Raw genomic sequence first — 16,866 nt, 5'->3', positions numbered from 1 at the left:
ACTAATCTTGCCGGGGTGTAGCTGCCTTCGAGTTTTTAGCCTTTCAGAAGGGTTCCGGTTTCGAGTCTCCGATGGTGCATCTTTTTGGGACCCGGTGATTGGCCACTAAGCATGCGATGGCTGTGCTGAAACTTGAAACAACACATCAAGCCTTGGGTGCTGCTGCTTCGTTACAAGTATGGCTGCCTTAATCATTGGGATGACAAGCCTCTGCGGAGGGTGTCTTCTTGGCGGAGGCATCTCAGCACTGTTGCTCGCAATATATAGCATGAGCTATATTATCGCCCCGGCAGTGGGCAGAATACAGAGGTCCTTCAGTCTCCATAGAATTCTGTTACTCCCACTTGCCTACAAAACCAGCCTTTTACGCCGGATACGCATAGCTCAGATAATGCTAGAACCACCTATTGGTTCCTTCTGCAAGAGCTTCCTGAGAGGTATGTGCGATGGGCCAACTGGAGACAGGCGTGGAAACTAGCTATAAGCAGTGTGCTTGCTTGCTAGTTATTGAGAATTCTCAAGAAGGGAGACGCTTATTGATGTCGGCGACGAGAAGGGAGATGCAGGAAGTTCTAGTTCAGGCGGAGAGGGAAGCTGTGGCCTGTGAGAGCTCTCAGTTCCAGTCTTGACAAGAAGGGTAAGGCTCCTTTGCATGGTGATTCAGCTCCTTATACAGAGAATGAGCACGGATCAGAAGGTATTCTTCCCAAAGCTTGGGGGGAGACAGATCATCCCCAGGAGAAAGGAGGGAGCGTCACGCCGGACATGGGTGTCGGTTGCTTCGGGACACCTGGCAAGGCCGGTGACGAGTCTAGTTACGGATGAGGATGTGGAAAAAACTTCGAGCATACTTCACTAGCTAGGGCTGTGAAGTTCTCGAAGGAAAAATTGAAGGAAGCTAGAGAGGAATCGTGTTGTGCCCCCATTGGAAGAACTTTGGGAAGACGAGTGGGTCTAGATTTTCTGGCAACTCTCTTCAAGAGCATTGGAAACTTGTATAGAATTTTGAGGTTTTTCCTATGGGTGGAGATCACTTCGTCTTCAAATTTCTTTCTGAAGAAGATAATCATGAGGACACAACCAAGAGACCTTGGATGGTGGGAGGTCAGGTTCTTGCTTTGGAACCTTGTGAAACCCAATTTCAGGGCTTCAAAAAAACTTATAAGCAGGGAAACTATTTGGATGAGAATGGATTAGTAATGGAAGAAGGAGAGTGCCTTTCAATGGCTGGTTTTCAACACAGAATCTGAACCTTGGTTTTCAACTCAGCCAATTTGCAGAAGGCTTAATTTTGTGCTATAATATTGATTGGTAGCCCATTTATCCAACGGTTAATCACCTTGTGTTAGAACTTAGAAGATGGGTCTTGGAACTGTGATGCTATACAACGGTGCTTCCCTCAACCAGTAGCAGATCATATTTTGAATATTTCAACTTGCAATCAAAGGCGGGAGGATATCTTGTGCTGGGGTGAAAGCTATAGAACCGAAGTATCCATGGAAGAAGTTTATTCCCCTATTTTTCATACTGATCAAGTGCATACTCATAAGATTCAACAGGTCTAGAGGCTGAAAGAGCGGAGTAGAGTGCAATTGTTTTTCGTGGAAGTTAATGAAAAGTAAGCTACATACGGCTAATTATCTCTCACATATTATTCAAACCATCTCATCTATCTGTGGTAGATGTGAGAGGGATCCAGAAATGATCGATCACATCTTCTTCCAATGCACTAAAGTTACACCTATTTGGATAGCCATTCGGCCGTTTGGAAGACCTCTGCTTATCTCTACTAACCGAGTTCTTCACTTCATTCTATCCAAAGCGGATTCTGAAGAGAATTCATTGTGGCAGTCTTGTTTAGCCTCTCTCTCGTGGATTATGTGGAAAAGTAGGAATGAGTTCTTGTTTCAAGACCAAGATAGAGCGCCTATGGAGATTCTTGGTGCTGCAGACGGAATAGTTAGTGAATGGTACGACTCCATGAATGATAGAAAGCTCAAGGAAATCAAAACCTAGGGCTGTTTTATACCGTAGGAGTAGGACTTTGCAAAATCTTGTCAACAAATCCTTGTTTGTTGGCAACCTCCACAACAAGGTTTCGTTAAAATTAACTTTGATGGCTCTTTTAGTCCAAGCCATGACGGTGCAGGATTTGTTATTCACAATAGTTTGGAAAGGATTCTTCTAGCTGATTTTTGTCCACTTTGAGCTAGTTCTCTTCTTGTTACAGAGATAATGATGGCATTCAAGCCCTCTGATACCATGTTAAAATCACCACCCATCTCAAAAACTTAAGCATAGATTTATTTATATATTTTATATTTTTTCACTTTGTTTAGTAAGCATCAGATGGAAGGTAGGAGGACAGATAACCTTTTAATTCAGAATTGGCCTTCCTAACCATCGACAAACAAGTATGGATTTCCTCAAAGATCGGAAGAGCTTGGGTATTGCAACATCAAGATGGAGTATGCTGATGCCGTCACCGTTAATGCTAGGGCGTTCGGATTACATGCATGCGATGGTCCAGATAGGCATATCTCCTTCGTACCGATTTATCGTTTGGCTCCCAAACATTTCAATTGGTTTGAAGTCAGTACAGATGGTTCTTCTGCTTTTATAACTCTAATAATGCAGATGCGGGTGTTGTTCTCAGAAACCATGATGCCAACGTGTTACATGCTGGCTCCAGGATCTTACCAGCCCATTCTCCTCTCCTGGCCGAGGCGTGGGCACGTGTTAACAGCCAAAATCATGAGTAAATTGGGAGCATTAGTTCAGATGATATATATATATATATATATACAGCAAACATGGTGTAGTTTGGCCAGCACCATAACTAGTGGTCATGATAACCTCTTCATAATCAAAATAAATAAATGAATAAATAATTTTACCCCATTACCCACAAGAATTCAGAGCAGGAAACAAGAACCCGTGTAACATAATTAAACCAGGAGGAAGATCGCTGTCCATCTCAACCGGTAACAAGCACTGCTGAGAAAGATGGAAAGCTCGATACTGTCCTAAAACTAACTCTGAATCCATGTGCGTCGATCAATATTTGTATGGATAACTGATTAAACACCAGCAAGATCTTCATAGGGTAGATGATGTCTGAGACATGTCATAACTCCACCATCAAGCGGGATCATTGCAACCTATATGCAGTTGCTCCTCCGTTTCTAAAAGCTCAGCCTCATTAGACGAACTAAAGCAATATCCAACGTTTCCTTTGGAGTGGAGACGACAACATCAACAAACAGCAGACAGGGGAAGAAAAACTTCAAACCTAAAGCTTTTAATCAAAACAGAAAATGACGTTGGTGGTCTTCATGTACAATGGCAGATCTTCCCGTATCAAGGTGGATCTTCATGTATCATGCCAGAACTTCATTATCATGGCAGATTGCTTAGTTGACCCATTCATCTTTATCAATGAGAGAAAGACAGATGATGAAGAAATAGCCTGCAAAGCAATATGGCAAGAACAGGTCAGACGCACCAAGGTGGAACTGGAAGAGGACATTCTCATGCACGTAAACACTGAAAAAGCATGCATGCAAGCAATGACCATCACCAACACAATCCACCCAGAGAGAGAGAGAGAGAGAGAGACCTGCATATCATCTATTGTTACATTAATCATCAAGGTAATAATAAGATCCAGCAGCTTTCTGGTCCCTATCTTTCGTAGAATCCAACTTATTTATACGAGGTCTGTAGTTAGTTGGATCTCGCCTAAAAGTAATATCGAGGTGCTGTTTCCATGATAAACAAAACATGCAAGCTCATGGTTAATAAGATCAAAAATATATTAAGAGGTTGCAAAATAAACATGGAACAAGAATGAATATGAATCAATTTTTTCCAGAAAAAGAGAATTATATCCATCACATGTTTATTATAAAATAACTGCAACGTTAAAACAGAATAAACCAAAGATCATAAATTGAATGCATACAGTAGACAGGAAATTGGAATAGAATCAAACTTTGCAGCTTTCTTCAAATAGGAGCTATCCCGGTTTCCCCTTCTTACAAGTAGCAAGTATATTGGATGAAAATTATTCAGGTTTCCCTTAACAAAGTTAATGAACAGAAAGGTATGAAATAGACAAATTGGATTATATTCACAGATAATGTTTCTATAAAAAGTAGATTTGCAATCTCAATATGGAACACATTTTAGAAACACTACTACACAAGAGTAGCACTTCCTAACAATGGCTGAAGAACAGTTGGCAGGACTCTAAATTTCAGGACTTCATCATGTTAAAAGCATGGCAGCTTGGCACTTTAGAAGAACTGGGACACCGGGATACTTGATTCCTGACAAGGCATACCTCGGCACTTCAAAAGATCATCTTTCCATATCAGCGACTGGCATTACTAGGAAAAATACTGCCACATCAGAGATGTGCACCAGCCATTGCCACCCTATACCAGACATTGCTGCATGACATTCTTGTGTACACAGACATGTTACCTCAGCTTTTCAATGGTGTCACGTTGGATCTTCTGAACACCTCAACTAACACGTCTCATGTCCAAGTAACATTGCATGGAAAATAGCCCTGGGTATCCTACCAGAGTTAAAAATATTTGCAATTTAACAGGTAGCCCACCATTTCCACAAAAAATCAATATTGTCTTGTCGGGCATTTCAGCAAGATGCAAATCATCAAAAGCTTTATAGAAAATTTTTAAGTTTGATTATCAGAATGACATCAGCCTGCAGCCTGATGTTTACCAGGTAGCCACCCATTGAACATCAGATGGCAGTCAGATGCAGGTCCATGTGCATTCCCCCACCTAGGCATGATTCTTTGAGCATAATGTTGACCAGGCATGTAATACACCAAAATATTCTAATCTGGATCTTTTAGTGATTCTGTTTTGGTTGGGCACCTTAGCTAAACATGTCTCAGAACTGAATGCAGCTCCCTCTATGTTCTGTCCTATTCTTCTACATCTAAACTCTTCCCTAGAATCCTCTCCAAATCCAGGGGATCTTTGATGATTACACCCAGGTTAAATAAATAAGCTCAAATAAGCAAAAGGAAGGTTGTAGCTGATCTGGTCTTCAAAGTTGATTGCAGGCCTCTGTCTAGCAATTAACCAGAAATGGAAAACAAATTTACAGAAGATAGATGTCAAAAAAAGAACCATTTGATAATGAAAATTAGAACTATAAAGTTGACACATATAGTTAGTGGAATTAGGTTTAGGTATCACCAAATTCAAAATAACTATGATAAATAGATGAAAGAACAGAATATATAAGATAAATGAAAAAATCACATAATACATTGAGTAGCACTTACAGATAAGAAGCGGTTCATGCCAGATACTAATGACTGAGGTGCATTGGCAGAACAGTCCACAGAGGGTTGCCCCTCATACACAATAACTTTGTCAGCCAAGTAGGTAGCCATGATAAAATCATGCTCAACAATGAAAGCAGTTTTCTTTGCATGGAGGATAAACCTTTTTATCACCTTTGAGGCGACAATACGCTGCTCTGAATCAAGATAAGCACTTGGTTCATCTATCAGATATATGTCTGCAGGCTGCACAGCTAACCTCAATCAAGACAAAGCAAGAGAATTAAAAATGAAACAATAAATACCATGAAACACATTCTTTAAAAAAAATGCATTCCTAGCATCTAAACAATTTTTTTATGATCCAACAGTATGTATATTATGAAACGACAATCATATAGACAAATTAGACTATAAAAGGAGGTTTATTAACACACCAATCTCTTGTGTTTTTAATTTCAAATCTGGAATTTAGTGTTAATGAAGGATAAACATATTGCATGATGTAACCTGGTGCCAACATAAGTACGCAAAGACATGGAGCAAAATAATGACAATAAATTATCTGTCACTTGAATAAGATAATGATTTGTATGCAGAACATACCATTCTGGGCAGCCATACCCACAATAGTAATTATTGCATTGCATTATGAGAACATCCAAACATCCAAGAGAAGAAGGATTCCACTATGGCTACTCTTCCACATGGTAAGGTACAGAGGTTTCAGTTGGTTAGCTTATAGACAACTATGTAAAGAAATAGGAAGCATCACATTCAAGGTTCACCGCACTGATGTGTACCATCCTGTACTGGGCATAGCATACCATACTGGTACCGAACCGAAACTCGATACAGGAGCGTATCAAGACTCGATACACCGAACCGACCCCATACTGGACATAACTACGTTGTACCAGATGGTACTAGTACGGGTCTGGTACCTAGATAGGGTGCCTTGATCAACCCTTTTGAAAGTTCGATCCCGTTATTAGTAAAGTCAAAGGGAGCAAAGAGTAGTAGTTTGAGAGCTACATTCACTTGCTTGCCCTTCTATCTGATTTGAACCATACTATTTAGTACTGTATTGCTTCCCCTTCCAGTGAATATTAATTTTTTGTGTTTGGAGCATAGAGAAGAGAATGTGACAATGGATCAAGTTAAAAAGGTATGAGCGTGTCTGAAATAAGGAATAACCTCCCAGCATAAGTGCTTTCCATCATTGCTATGATAGACTAGTTTCTAGCATGTCCTTGATAAATGATTCGACTGGCAAATGTTCAGGTCGTGGGACAGTGCACATGCCTCCAGGGCCAGTCAGGGCAGTATGACATATTAATCCGGGATAATGATAGCAAGACACTAGAGCCATTAGATCCCTGCTTACCTGCATTATTCTTACGATACCAATGAAGATGATAATGGAAGTTCCAATAATGGGTTTGGAGGTCAGGGTAGACAAACTAGAGGTGATGGTGGTCATTCTCAGGAGCTCGATCCATTCACTGATGAGACAATTCATGCATGCTATGCAAGATCAAGACCATGGAACCTGAACGAAATTTAGAAATGACAAGGAGATACAAAAGGAGAGGATCCATGGGTTATGCATGTCATGACATTACAAGATCAAGGTTATAGAGATAGATATATAGAGAAATTGGAGAGTCAATTGTGAGAAGCTAGGGTAGGAGGATTATATGCACAGCTAACACATTAGAAACCAAGTTGATGGCAAAAATTAGATGAGAGGTGAAAGGAGATGAGCTTACCTGAGAGAGTATGTTACATCAAATGGAGGAAGTAGAGATTGGTGACAGATTTACCAATGTTTTGGATAGCTATAGTGCGTAATAAATCTCATCTTACGTCGGAGGCACATCTCCTCTGCATCAAATAGAGCAGACAATATGCTCCACAGGTACAATCCTTATGCAATATTCCACTCATCTTATCTATGGTGATCGGAATATTCATATCACCCCACCTACTGATTGGGGTATAGACAGAAGTCAGAGTAACGCGCTATCTCCTACTACTCCTACGACTACCATATGCACACACAACCACAATATCAGGAGCCACAGCCAGATCACTATCGGACATCATATGACCAGCAGGGATGGGGACTACGAACAAGACCCGGATGTCTACGAGGACCATAGACACTACTAGGAATTAACTTTATATACATTTTCTTTCTACAATATCATACTTTATTTGCCATTTTTAATTATAAATGTCCTTAGTTTATGGATCCATGCTAACTCAATCGATTGCTATAAATACTCCAATATCACAAATCCACTGAAAATGCAACTAAACACTAAAAAGCAAGAAAAAAACACCCTAATAGCATAGCACGCCTTAGAAATCAAAAGAGGGGCTTTTGGAATCCCGGTACGGTACAAGGACAGCCCGCTATGCTACCTGTCCAACCAAAACCAGTACCAGCTTTTAAAACCTTGATTTCAACAGCCACGGCCATGTCCGAAAATGCAAGACTTACAATACAATATTTGATCTATATGCAATAATGATCAAAGGGATTTTCATGAAGGTTTATAATACAATATTTGCATTATGCACATTAATTTTTCCAAGCAACTAGGAACATAGGAGAGTGAATTACATCCATATGTATGTTTTCAGAATATTGTAATGTTAGTGACTGTTTTAGGTAAGTTTTAATTGGAGAAAGACAATATATTTGGAATTCGAATCTAGATTAGCAGATCTATAGTAATAGAAGGATCTCTGCCTTTCTTCGTAATCTAAATGGCTTTTTTGGAGCATAAGCAAATGCTTGGGTAACTGCACCAGATGCCCTAGTTGAGATGGCACTAAATAAAATAATTTATGTCCAAGTGAGGGCAGAACTTCCTAAGCTATTTGAAAGTAAATTAAGGTCCTGTAAGGAACACAATATAATATGGTTAAAAAGGTTTACTTGCAAAACAATACCCATATGAAAAAAAGGAATGGTCCTTCGATGGGAATAATTAATCCATCGTGATTTCACAAACTAATTTATTTTCTTTTAAAAAATATATTTCTTATTTACATAACAAGAAAATATTCTATTAAGGTCATTATCATTTTATACGGTACTTGCTATATTTTATTATCCTTTCCAAATAAAATAAAATATCTAATATCTAATGCAGGAAACAAATTTATAGAAAACCTATTACCAGCGTTGTACAAATAAAAGAAAGAAAAATATTAATAGAAGTGCATAAGTTGCTAAAATAATCATACAAACCTTCCCAAGACATAGACACAATGCCACCCTTTGCAGCTCTCCACCAGAAAGATTTACAACTTCTTGGTCCATTAAGTGATCAATTTGCAGAGGTTTCATGACATCAGTTGTGAACTGAGGATGCATGTATGAATCCCGAATTTTTTGATGCAGCAAGTGTCTTACAGTATATTGAAATTTTGGACTGATCTTTTGAGGCTTATATGAAACATTGAATTCAGGTATTTCAACATCAGTACCTTCCACCGCATCAGGCCTTAATAATCCAGCCTGTAGAAGTTGCAACAAAGTCAAAAAGGGAAGCCAGCAAAGCAAGGTAAATAATCGGCTATGATACAATATCAGGTTAATTTTTTTAAGGTACGCCTTACTGGCCTGAACCGGACAGTACAGAGTGTATTGTACCGTACCGGTTTGATACCGGTATCCAATACGGATGGCGTACCAACACTCGATGCGTCCAAAAAATCTCATACTGTACCGACACTATGCTAGCATGGCAACAGCACGGGGTTGATACCGAAATGACGAACCTTACTTTTTCTTTTACCGACACTGTGCTACTGTGGCACCGGTATGGGGTCCAGTACCGAGACAATGAACCTTGCTTCTTCTTTTTTTTTTGAAGAAACTTTTATTATATCGTCCCCCTAGGAGCCTATCCATTACAAAAGAAGATGAGCAACCAATAGTATACACCAAGACCTGTATATGAAGAGGAAGAGAAAAAGGTATTGTCTAGAGTGATGATGCAACAAGATGGTACAGAAGGATTATGCCAATATGTTGGAAGTGACAACTATGCACAGTAAATATTTTTTGCATGCAAGCGTTTGGGCACTTAACCAAATCATTTAACTGTGTCACTAGTTATCCAAATTTAATCATCAGTCTCACATGATTAAATAACTAAAATGTCAATTTCACATTTGATTGCATGTGACCAATTTTAAAGCATGTGCAAACTCCTCATAACATTTACTACTATATAAAGAGAACTCCTCGGAATGCGAACCCAGACACCATAAGTGACATTTCCATCTAGGGGACCCACACTGTAAATACGCACAGCTACTGCACCTCTCTCTCTCTCTGCGCACAGCACATGCAAAATACTAGTATGTTCAAATTATAATCCTGCCCCATTTAACTTAGCTTGAATTTGATTAACCCAGCATGTCGCAATCCATTGTAATCAGAAAATCCGCATCCTATCTAACCTCTCTCTCACCATCCAATTTGATGTCAAGTGCAGCACCAAACAACTCTCATGTGTGCAATTTCAACAGTCCATCCAAGCCTGCTCTCATGTGATGTCATAACCAGAAAACAGCCACTTCAAATCACAGATCTTGCTTCACAAGTGAGGTCATAAAACTCAATTGGGCTAAAACATCTGGTTCAGGTGCAATTTGCAGTATGTAACAGAACATCTAGTAAATGACAGCTATAATCTGCACAACTTCATCAGATGTCATGGAGAAGTGTGAAGTGAGGTGTTTAACATAAATCAAGCATATTTATTTCTAATCCTCTTAAAGTTTCCCTTTCGCCTGCAATAGCATTTCCGTTCAGTTCTCAAATACACTCATCCAACCTCAGGTTTTCACTAATTACCAACATAATTAAGCTAACTTGCATTATCAGGTCAAAATGAGTTGAAGATTACAACAATGGACATGCAGGTCAGAAGATAAGACAATGTAGTATACCAGCATCCGAATAAATGTTGTCTTCCCTGTTCCATTTTCACCCAGCATGACAATGATCTGAGAATCAGTAAATTCACCTTCGATCACAGATAACTTGAAATTACCCTGGGTTTTACTCATGGTAGGGTATTTGTACCGTTGGTATGCCTGGATCTCCTCAGCACTCTCTTGAGGAGTCTCAGCAACCTGGAAAGGGCAAGAATATCAAACTATAATACTGGAGTATCATTGTATTGCAAAAAATGATTACAATATGAAATTGTTACCTTAAATGTGAGTGATTCATCCCGAAAACGGAGATTTTCTGTTGGAACAAAACCAGCCAAGAAAATGTTAATTCCTTCTCGGACAGAGAAAGGTAGAGTAACAACTCCATAAGCTCCCGGCTTCCCGTACAAGCAACAAATGAAATCTGATAAGTAATCTAGGACACTGAGGTCATGCTCCACAACAATCACATAGCTGAGAAAGGAAACTTAAGTGAGTTATAGAATCTTAATTCAAATGGAACCATTTAAACAACAAAGTTATTGTAAAATGGAAATTGCCTGTACCTGCTAGGTCCGAGCAAGGACCGAATAACTTGTGCAGCTTTAAGCCTCTGTTTTACATCAAGATAACTTGATGGCTCATCAAACATATAAATTTCTGCATTTTGTATAGCAACCACAGCAATTGCAAATCGCTGCAACTCTCCACCGGATAAATCACCCACATTACGATCAATAACCAGATTCAACTCGAGATCAATGCACAGTTCAGCCTTCATATCTCTCTCATCTTTCTGGTCAAGCACCTGGCCGACATTCCCTTGAACAGCTTTGGGTATGTGATCAACATATTGGGGCTTAATAATTGCCTGTTATATGCTAGAAAGTAATTAGTGAAAAGAGAAAGCTGCAAGGAAAATAGTTCTATCAATGAAAATAGAAGAAACCAGAATCAATCATGATAGTTCAAGCGGTATTAGTTATACCGGCAGCTAGATCTGCAGACTGAAATACTGAAATAATGGCAGGCTAGTAGGCGTACATGGTTAAAGTGCTTGCAGTAGCAAAGCTACTTACACAACTTTTAGTGTAAGCAGTTATTAGAGTAAGCATTCTAAATAGCATAGGTAATTAAAACCCAAAGCTAGCCATATCTCCACTTGTACCTAACAGCTGACAATTTCATGTTACAATGACTAAAACATTCAATCTAAGGCAGGCCTTAGCTTCATAACACAGAGACCCATCAATCACTTAAAGCAGCTGGCTCCACTTGATGTTCCAAATCATTATATATCACCTATACCAGCATTCTCTTCAAGCTATTCATAATATGGATATTTAAACTTATAACTTCATCCCAAAAATCTAGACAATAAGCCATCGGCGCATTATAACCATCTTCTTTTGATATCCATGATGTGCCACAATATCCCAACAGAATTCCCCAAAATAAAATCAAAGTTCCAAAGCATATACCAAGAAGCATGTGCTCTTTTACTATAAAATGACAACCACTGCGCCACTCAAAAGACATCAGCTGCAGTTAGTTAAATTTCCACCAATCAACATTCAAATATTTATTGTAATGTCCAGAAAGGTTCGCACTGCACCAGGTATAAACCTAAACATCCCAAAGGTATAAGATACTATAGACTAAGGATGCAATAGATCAGTTTATAATTGCAAATGATATAAACTTAAGCTTACAACACAATAAAATTACTTAAACATAATATAAAGGAGAGGCAATATGATTTTTTAAAAAATTAAGTTTTGTATCTAAATGTTAAAATTAATGCTTTGCCATAAAGTTAATCTCTAAATACAATGTGACGGAGCTATGTAAGAAAGCATTACAGCCTCATTCAGAATGTGCAGGAAATCAAGACTCAATTGAAATGGAAAGAATATATCTGCTGGTCCAATTAAAGTTACACTGGGAAAGGCTTAGTCATCTGATAATTTACATGATTGATACCACAAATGGCACTGTAGCTCAAAGAGCAAGCATGCATATCTAACCAAATGGTTTATGATTAATATAAACCTAAAATTAAACAGTGACAATAGTAAATGTAGTATTTATGACATGCGATATGGAAAACCTAACAGGGCAAATTGGTTCGGACCCAGAGTTCATAACAATCAACTAAGTTTGAGAATGCATGCACCTTCAGATTGTCCTCCAGAATGCGTGTAAAGTAATTCTGGAGCTCGGATCCCCGAAAATATGTCAAAATTTCCTGCCAGTCAGGAGGATTCTGGAAAGAAAGGAGAAATAAAGTTAAGTGCACAAATAACTCCAGAAACATACATAGGTAAATAAGTCAAATGGGCATTACATTATATCGACCCAGGTTGGGTTTCAACTTCCCAGCCAACACCTTAAGGGCAGTTGACTTCCCAATGCCATTTGTTCCAACCAGGCCCAACACCCGCCCAGGTCTTGGAACGGGTAACCTGCAGTTAGACTATTTTTTATCGGTGTCTTTCATGGAATCTTAAAAATTATAAAAAAAGGATAAAACATCACATGTTCTACTAACCTATGCAACTTGAAGGTATTTGGTCCATAGCGATGGGTTGTATCTTTAACTAAATCCTTTGGTAAGTTGATAATCTGAATTGCCTCAAAAGGACATTTCTGCATCACAAGGCAATATAACAACAAAGTTGAGTAGACATACGAACCGAAAAGTCCACAGATGTAGAGCAGAGAACACATTATAGACCTTGACACAGATACCACATCCGATGCATAACTCCTCAGAAATGAAAGCAATTTTCGATGCAGGAGTGACTTCTATACAAAGTTTTCCTGCCAGATTAGAAGCAACATCAGTCTTACAGAGCAGCAAAAAAATAAAAAAAAAGGGAGCATACTAATGGTTCTACTATCCAATAGTAATAACAATGATAATAATAACAATAACAACAACAACTACCCTTCTTTCAAATTGGAGAAAAAATGATGATACATAACGCATCTAGCATCAAAAATAGAGAGATAGCCCCCCCTGCTAGAGAGAGAGATCTACCATCAAAAACACACTACAACCTGCAAAGGTCCATATCATTAAACTAAGCAAAAAATACACTGCATGACGCTTAAACTATCAAAATTTGTCAAAAATCACTATTTTGCAAGGTTAAACCTAATGATGGCTTCTGCATTAGAGCTTCTAGCACAGTTCACTAGTCAAAGTTCAGCGTACATCATAGAATGTTTAGAGATTTTTGAGCAAAACAAGACAACAACAACCTCACTTTTTCCCTTCTTTTCCTTAGTTAACCTCATAATTTAGAAAATCAATATTTGCATGCTCTAGTACAACATTGTAATCGTATTCACATTACTTTACTACTAACCAAGGTTCACCATCTCGGTACCGGATCCCGTACCAGTGCCATGCTGGTATAATATTAGTACGCCCGATGTGGGAGTCAGTTCTATGTACCAAGTCCTATCATCGAGTCTTAATTCAGTACCAATACGATACTAGCACAATACGCTCGGTATGGGGAGGTACGCATTAGTACCGCAAATCTTGATGCCAACTTCACATGGCATTTTTAAGGCAAGTTACTATAAAGATGGGCATAGTGAAAAATTGCCTCATAGAATTTGCTGGTCAAATAAGCTCCACTCTAAGAAGTAGAACCTTGAGTCATGCAATCCTATTAACCAAGGTTTGCAATTTCGATACCGGATACCACATCAGTATGTTATCAGTTTAATATGGTACAGTTTGGTACACACCCCATATCGAGACAACTCCCAACCTTCTTGTAAATTGCTTAAATCTCATGACTTCCCCATCAGCTCTCTTGTTCCCCATATAAGTCCTTTTCCATCTACTTGGCTTCCTGCCATCGCTTCTTCCCCCAACCCCTCCACACACAAAAAAAAAAAAAAATCCAAAACCCAGTGCTATACCCCACCCAAGGCTATCATCTTGGACAATATACTACTTTGTATCAATATCAGGCACTCAATAATATGGTCTAACTAATATGTCAACCTTATTATTTTGGATGATGCATGTAGAGAAATCTCAATATAATATCAGGTGATTTTTGCAACCTATCCATTACAATCTTAAGTTAACTTTTTTAGTACTAAATATTCAGACTAATGCCTTCAAATAGTAACTAACTTTGAGATTGGCCAATATTGCAAATCTCAGGTCGTATGGTACCTACCAAAATCCCAAAGATCTCATTATCTTTCCATGTTTACCAGCTATTATTATCAGATGAGAAAAAGCAAAATCCCGATATCTCAATATCAACCTATATTACATGAACTGGATTCGCACGTCGCATGTGGGTACACATCTAAGCATCGGACCCTTTCGATATAAAAAATTCTTCTTATAAAACTATGTCCTAATGTTATACCAACATCAGTATTTAAGTGCCAAGTAAGCGTATTTTTGGTTATACCAAAGGGTCCAAATAACATAAGTATCAACTTCCACTAAGATTTCTGATGTTTCCAATATTGAAACCTTGCCTTCAGTTCCCCTTCTCACCAACCACATCCTACACTAACTATAAATCCACCCAACTCTGCTTCCATGATGTCCCCGTCCTCCTTTTTGTCTTGATTTCCTTAGCTCGCCACCCTCCCCCTCTTCCAATTCCTATGTGCAAATTAATATAGACTCAATCTCAAAACAAACCAAATTAGGATTCCGTATGGAAGCTGCAGTTAGTATCGAGTTCATATCTGCATTCAAAATCCATCATTTCTTAATGGATTTTGGGTTGGAACTTCCAGAAACCTGACTCATTTATTCTACTTTTGCCATATTCATAAAGGTATACTCATGCATTTTTCTCTTTTTTGTTGCCTGTATTCTATCCTTAGCTCGATAACTTTTACTCCTCCAATGGGTAAAAGAAGCAATATTTTGAAACTCACATGTGAACATTTCTTTAAGTGTCTGTGCTCTAGAGAGCTACACAATCATGCAGCTTAACAGAACAACCGTGATTTTTTTTTTTAACTAATGGTACATAGGAAACCTGTGTACCTTTAGAATACCTCATCAGCTATGAATTTCCATTTTGCATATTTTGTGCTGGTGTCTCCACTTCAAGTGAAAATTTTCATTCAAAGCTTAAAACCTGTAGTCAGAAAAGGTATTTCCTCCACTATTCACACCATTACCTTTGGCAATGTTCAGCAATAATGAAAACTAAGGAAAGAAATTTAAAAAGAAGATTCAATTATGGGCACATTACGCATACTCATGGGTAAACTTGGTGCAATAATTAATCAACCTTATTTTCATTAGCATTTCTTTCTTTTACCAGCATCCAAACAAACCCAATTATCTGTAATGCAAAGTCTGGATCTACCTACATAGAGAACTTAAATAATTTACTCTAGTGAGGAGCTGTGGAAGCCCAAGACAGAGTCAGCAGAGAACTAGAATTCTATCTGCTCCCAATTACACATATTTTTTCAAAATATCACCCTTCAGCCAATACAATATTCTTAAACCCGAAATTATGTCATGAAAAGTGATAGATGCTTCTTAAACCCAATTATATCACCCTTCCAAACACTCATCGGTATTATGACCCAAAATTCAGAAGTACAAAGGTCATGAAGGGTGTTTAAGAAAACAATTTACCATCGAAACCCTTCAGCAGAAACAGCACACTGTCTCCAATTCTTCCACCAGCACCCATAAAAGAATAATTTTTCGCAGCTCAATAAACCAGTATGATCTTTATCAAACAAAGATTAAAATTATAGATTCATTGAGATTGACGCAAAGCCACTTGGGCAGATACCAGGAAACGAGATAACCGGCCTCAAAAGCTCAAATTCCTTCAGCTAACTTTAATATTGCCAATTCAAGAAATTATAATTACTAAAGAAAAAAGAGAATTGATTACCCACGATAATTCCAGCAATAAGAAAAAACAAATAAAACCTCCCTAGAATCAAAGGCAGCTAGATATCAACGGTCCCGAACAATATTTCACGAGAAAAATCCCAAATTTGAGATCAAGAACGCTTTCTTTTCACGAAATAAGAATTCATTAAACCTGTTTTCACGACAGGGCAGCTCTTCTTGCACTCCTGGCGGCACTTCTTGGGCTTGCAGCGATCTGAGCTGACGATGGCGATACGAGTCAATCGATCCGCCATCGCTCACCGTAGATGAGCAGATCGCCCTCGCGCCGATCCAAAACGAAACCCTGTTCACAGAAGAAGCAGAAAGGAAACTCCGGCGTCAAGGAACTCCACGACGAACGACCCCTAGGTTGGGAGATAAAAAGAAAGGAATGAGAGAGACGCGCGGATACCCTCGATGCTGGTGCTTGTCGATACAGAAACCCTGGAACTCTTCCAATCAAAAAAATCATAAAAGCGGGGTTTCTGACAGAAGTCGGAGAATGTCGGCATGCCACGTGGCGAAACTCGGCTGGCCTCACAAGCTACGGGACCTGCCCATCAGCTCCATGTTATTGGGCCACATAGATTGGAAATAGGTACAGATGCACAGCTTTCAAAGCAATAAAAATCATGTGCACCAATCTGGGATTTGT

General features: G+C 38.8%; 2 protein-coding genes across 3 annotated transcripts; one reads left to right on the top strand and one right to left on the bottom strand.

The window, feature by feature from the left end:
* The first annotated feature begins 12 nt into the window (after positions 1 to 12).
* On the top strand, positions 13 to 2,771 carry LOC120112014. The gene is made up of 2 exons (XM_039130592.1): positions 13 to 2,012; positions 2,594 to 2,771. Exons 1-2 carry the CDS (start codon positions 1,612 to 1,614, stop codon positions 2,760 to 2,762), a joined length of 570 nt encoding a protein of 189 aa, XP_038986520.1. The 5' UTR covers positions 13 to 1,611; the 3' UTR covers positions 2,763 to 2,771.
* A 105-nt stretch (positions 2,772 to 2,876) lies between these two features.
* Positions 2,877 to 16,720, bottom strand: LOC103718320 (ABC transporter E family member 2-like). Of its 2 annotated transcripts, XM_008807184.3 has the most exons (13): positions 16,624 to 16,720; positions 16,363 to 16,515; positions 13,029 to 13,114; positions 12,843 to 12,940; positions 12,639 to 12,756; positions 12,468 to 12,557; positions 10,858 to 11,162; positions 10,570 to 10,765; positions 10,304 to 10,489; positions 8,592 to 8,861; positions 5,327 to 5,572; positions 3,620 to 3,761; positions 2,877 to 3,469 (listed from the first exon to the last, which is right to left on the bottom strand). In XM_008807184.3, the coding sequence occupies exons 2-12, from the start codon at positions 16,463 to 16,465 to the stop codon at positions 3,642 to 3,644; spliced, it is 1,818 nt and encodes a 605-aa protein (XP_008805406.2). In that variant the 5' UTR covers positions 16,466 to 16,515; positions 16,624 to 16,720; the 3' UTR covers positions 2,877 to 3,469; positions 3,620 to 3,641. The 2 variants fall into 2 exon arrangements, with proteins under 2 accessions (XP_008805406.2, XP_008805333.2); XM_008807111.4 differs by lacking the exon at positions 16,624 to 16,720 and having other exon boundaries at positions 16,363 to 16,622.
* Positions 16,721 to 16,866: the final 146 nt, after the last annotated feature.

The sequence above is a fragment of the Phoenix dactylifera genome, chromosome 9, assembly GCF_009389715.1.
Source record: "Phoenix dactylifera cultivar Barhee BC4 chromosome 9, palm_55x_up_171113_PBpolish2nd_filt_p, whole genome shotgun sequence".
Taxonomy (NCBI): Eukaryota; Viridiplantae; Streptophyta; class Magnoliopsida; order Arecales; family Arecaceae; genus Phoenix; species Phoenix dactylifera.
The sequence above is the reverse complement of the archived record's forward strand: the minus strand, read 5'-3'. Positions and strand labels throughout refer to the sequence as shown.